At 37.2% G+C, this 4,949-nt stretch overlaps 1 protein-coding gene across 1 annotated transcript; it reads right to left on the reverse strand.

Annotated features, from left to right (window-relative positions):
• On the reverse strand, positions 1 to 3,863 carry LOC127865200 (uncharacterized). Its single transcript, XM_052405193.1, has 2 exons — positions 3,391 to 3,863; positions 1 to 2,024 (listed from the first exon to the last, which is right to left on the reverse strand). Exon 2 carries the CDS (start codon positions 1,793 to 1,795, stop codon positions 431 to 433), a length of 1,365 nt encoding a protein of 454 aa, XP_052261153.1. The 5' UTR covers positions 1,796 to 2,024; positions 3,391 to 3,863; the 3' UTR covers positions 1 to 430.
• Between the last annotated feature and the right edge of the window lie 1,086 nt (positions 3,864 to 4,949).

Consider the following 4,949-nt stretch of genomic DNA (forward strand, 5'->3'; position numbering starts at 1 on the left):
ATTTTATTCTTGTTTTTTTACTGGAGTTTTTAGATCCAATCTTTACATTTATCAATATAAAGCATTTAATGTCAACCTTCAATACATGCCAAAAATAATTTTTCCAATGTAGAAAGATTAACCTGCGTTTAATATACATTGTAGAAATTATATATTAAATTCAATATACGGAATTATATATTTAATGTAGAAATATTAACGTGAGTTGAAGATACAATGTAGACATGATATATTGTATTGCATGTACACTATAGAAATGATAAAATTTAGTAATAAGACACTTAATTTCATGAACAATGTAGATACACATTTCCACAATTCATCGTCATTATTTGTAGCAAAAAACAGTCCGGTTGTAAGTAAATACTGAATCTGTGATTTATTATGCAATATTTTTTGGGTCGTTTATTCAGTTTTCTTGCGTGAAACTTTAGCACTTGGACATTTTAAGTTTACACCTGAGCCACAGTGACTTACAAGAACCTTTGAAGCGTTTGTCCAGCAAGGCATAAATCATCGGGTTGATAATGTTGTTCACGAAGTAAAGCCTGAAAAACAGCAGAAACCAAAACAAAGTTTGCGGTTTGAACACGTGTTCCTTTGTAGTCAGAAAGGACAGTCCAGAATGAATAATGAAAGTGAGGACAAAAATTAGCGTGAGAATAAACCAGATCATGGTTTTGTACGGCAGTTTTTCTGATGTTGTCGACGACGAGCGTCTACGTAATGTGTCGGACCGGATGGAGCTGTCGGTACTGCTTCTGTGGAAACTAGGCCGTGTCTTGATTGCGGATGGATTCATTGACATGAAGCTGACTTTCCTGACATTTCTGGCTCTGTCCGTCGCACTGCTTATCGATATGCTGCTTGACTTCCGAGGGGGTCTTTGGTCCTTGACCGTCAGTTTAGTTTTTGGCGTCGCATTCTCCTTTTGTGCACAACTCAATGGCCTCTTCTCTTTTAGCTCGTCGTTTGCATGAGGTTCATTGTCTTCAAAAACATCATCTAACGTACCACTCAGTCGAACATTTTCCACTCTCTCCGCGGAGTTCGATCTGCTCTTTACTTCAAATCGAATCGTCTCACCCGACATACGTCTATTCCAGTGCCGAAATACAGTTCTTATAATCAGGACATACATTACTATGAACGCCAATGAAACGCCCACCACAAGAACAGTCATTCCGAATTTGTAAACGTAACGTATTATGTGTTTTTGGAACTGTTCCTCGGCCGAGCAAATGTAGACCACTGTGTAAGTACCATATATATTTTCTTTGTCCACCTCCTGTATACCGCACATAATTGGCGCCGGGACAGATACCAGAATTGAAAATATAAGAACCGCAGCTAGAATTTTCAACGCTAATCCTGGTCGAATCTGTGGCTTCAGTGGCTGACATACCTTCCGGTACCTGTCTATGCAAATCACCAGAAGAATCAAGGTGGCTGCCGTCATTGCAAAAACGTTGAAGAAACATTTTACTTTGCACGGTGTAGAGTCGGGGAACGAAAAATAATGATGCGTCTTGACTATTTCAGCCGGCATAAGCGTGACGCATGACAACGTATCCACGACCGCAAGGCTTAAAACGAACAGCTTAAAGTTCGTATTCCTGTATTCGTTACTAAAGGAGAAGACCATTATGACGATAATGTTGCCAAGGAGACCGATGACGCAGAAAATTCCGAGAATCGCCGCAAACGGCGTCAGGGCGGCAGCGTACCGGGAATTCAGTGTGTCCAATGTTTCAACCAGAGACGCAATTGATAGGTTTGTATTATTTTTCTCCATTTCAGCTGTGTAATTTCCTTTTACGCCGTTTCGATTTAATATCGTCAAATACAAGCTTGTACACGCACCGCTGATCAGTATTTCTAACGCGTGTGTTGCCTATATGTACAGATAACGCTTGTAAAAATATGCGCAGTTCCTTGCTAGCACTTTCCTCTATGTCCTCTTTATTTGTGCTTCTTCAAAAGACACGTTTTTACTCCGACGTTAAGGTCAACTGACTGTGATTCTGAAAAAAAACAACAACAGTCATCTTCCTGTAAACAATTGTGTTTAACTGTTTTATTGCGATGATTTGTTTTTGTCATCGGAACTCCCGGAAATTGCTGAAATATCTAATAACGGTATTAATATTGGCGAATATTGACGTTTGTTTTTAGTTTTTATCTTGGTATACTCCAGCCCACAAAATAACAACAGAGATAAGAGACTGTTCCGAAAAATATAACTTGAACGACAATACACTTATTTACGATATCAGCTGATAAAGTCAAGAAGTTCATTATTATTTTAAAGACCATACAATTTGATTAGTAGTTCGATAGAATTTAACCCCAAAACATTGTATCGAGCGATCGAAATATAAATGACAATAATTTTTATTTAATTTTTGATATAATGAGAAGCGAGTGCAAAGCGCGGAATAAAGACAACAAATTGTGAACACATTTAATGAACATTTCTTCCAAACACTTTCAGCTTATTAAAGGCAGCTATTTGACACTTTGAACTGTTCGACGGGAAATGAACCATCTTGGATCAATGAACAGCTCTGCTTAAAACAGATTCGGATATGGGTCAACATGGACCTTGCGGGCGCACTAAACATGTTTCTGCATTTTATTTATTTCATTTCGAATAACGTGTGCGTCAAGTCAGAAGATCAATTGAGTCGTGTTCTGAAAAAAAAAATGGGCATAATGCATGTGCGTAAAGTGTCAGGCTAATCAGGGACGACACTTTCCGCGTTCATGACATTTTTCGTTTAAATGAAGTATCTTTTTAGCAAAAATCCAATTAAGGCGGAAAGTGTCGTCCCTGATTAGCCTGTGCGGACTGCACAGACTAATCTGGGACAACACTTTGTGCACAAGCATTATGCCCAGTTTTCTCAGAACGCGACTCAATTGATGTACCCCAAGTGTTGTAAATTGGTAACATTAAAACAGCGTCATGCGCAAATGGGTCTTATTACACATACGGCAAGCATTGTTCTAGACCAGCCTGCGCATCCGCACAGTCTGGTCAGGAGCTGACCTGTCCGCTAAAGTCACGCATTGTTTCGTGATCTTATTACCGAACTAGGCAGCTAATGGCCAGATTGATTGCTTGACATAAGACAAATGTTGGCATATCGCGGTTCATAACATTCACGAGGCATGCTCTTGATTTTGTAGTATAATAATAATACATATGTTTTACTTTTCGTTTTCAGCATATTCGCCATGCTGTCATCTTATTGCAGTGACAAATTAACATTATTTGAGACAGTCTGCAGGATGATGATGGTGATACAAATAATTATAATAATATAAAATGATATAAACAATAACAAACACTGTTACTATAAAGCCAAAAAAAACAACAACAAATACCTCTCGTGATCCCTCCACACAGTCATGTCCCACGTGAACAATGCAATATCCTGTCTCGTTACCTAGTTTGTCCCATTTGCCCAATATTTATACTGCATCGCACTTTCCATCCAATAATTCAGGTCTCGCTTTGGGCGCAGCGCAGATATCTGATGAAATCGCTTAGCTTAACATGCTAACAAAACCTATTTTCCATTTTAACATCAACGATGTTTAATTATAATCTACTTCATGCATGCTATCGTCAGTCACGTCGGAATCTTTTGTTGTGTTGTTAAACAATTTAGAATGAAAACACACCATGAATAATAACTTAAAGAAAAAATATGTTGAACCGTCATATCCGTCCTTTAATGTGACTCGACCGAGTTCAGCCTATTTTAAATGTCGGCACAGCGGCGTTGGCGACACTGAAGACGTAGCTTCACGTCCGGTGCGTCAAGGAAATGGGTAGGGTCATTTTGGAGCGACTATCAACCTTCTGGAGACTATCGATTGTTAACAGGCCTCTTCCGGTTGCGATGATATCGGACAACTGAAATCAACGAATTAAAGTTATTCTGTTAACTTAAGCATGTGAGTATAGATAGAATATATATATATATATATATATATATCAACAGTCATGTATATAAGATGTATACATGTATTATGTATAGTCGTATTAATTGTTTGTGCTTCAAATATTATATATTATTTATCATCCAACTATGAAAAAAACTTATTGCAAATTGAGTATCACTTACATTAAACGTTAAAATGTAAACCAATCACATCTTTCTTTTAATTTAATTTAAATGTGTTTTGCATAATAACATAAATATATTGCAGTATGTGCCCGAGTGTATTACAGTGATGGTTTCATCATGGAAACAGAACGTTCAGTAGACAATAGATCGTTAAATCAGAACATCGGTGCTTAAAATGTGGATACCGATATATAATGTGAATAGTTTGGATGTAATGATGAAACAAATTTTTTCACGAAAATTCGTTAGAAACTGTATTCTTTCTTAAAGCCACATTTGTATGCTTCCATACGTTGCTAACATATTACTGTCTTCGGTATATGGTGTGCATTGTTATTATTGAATTAATGTTGCCTTCATATATATTTACAATTCACCATGCTATCTCACTATACTCTGCACAATCAATATTAAGATCGAGCAAATAAAACATTCAATTGACTTTCCAAGGCACACAGCACAACATCTTGTACCACAAAAATAAAAACAACTGTCGCATTATCAGTATAATTATATAACGTGATTTGGATTTCTGGCATATTGACAACCAAAACAATCACGTTGTTGTGCGATGTTTCACAATTTTTTAAGAAAGACCCACAAGGGATTGGTTGTTGGAGCGCCATGTAGGCTGTGGTATCGGTTGATGATCTTCTAACGTAATGAGTTTGTGACATTGGAAACAATCAACTAACATTAAATCTGATAATATTATCGGCATATATTGCCATTTTATCTCAACAGCGACGGCATTGTTCAGGCGGAATTAAATACATTTGATGATAAAACGTTGTAATTTCCCGATAGGGA

The sequence above is a fragment of the Dreissena polymorpha genome, chromosome 1, assembly GCF_020536995.1.
Source record: "Dreissena polymorpha isolate Duluth1 chromosome 1, UMN_Dpol_1.0, whole genome shotgun sequence".
Taxonomy (NCBI): Eukaryota; Metazoa; Mollusca; class Bivalvia; order Myida; family Dreissenidae; genus Dreissena; species Dreissena polymorpha.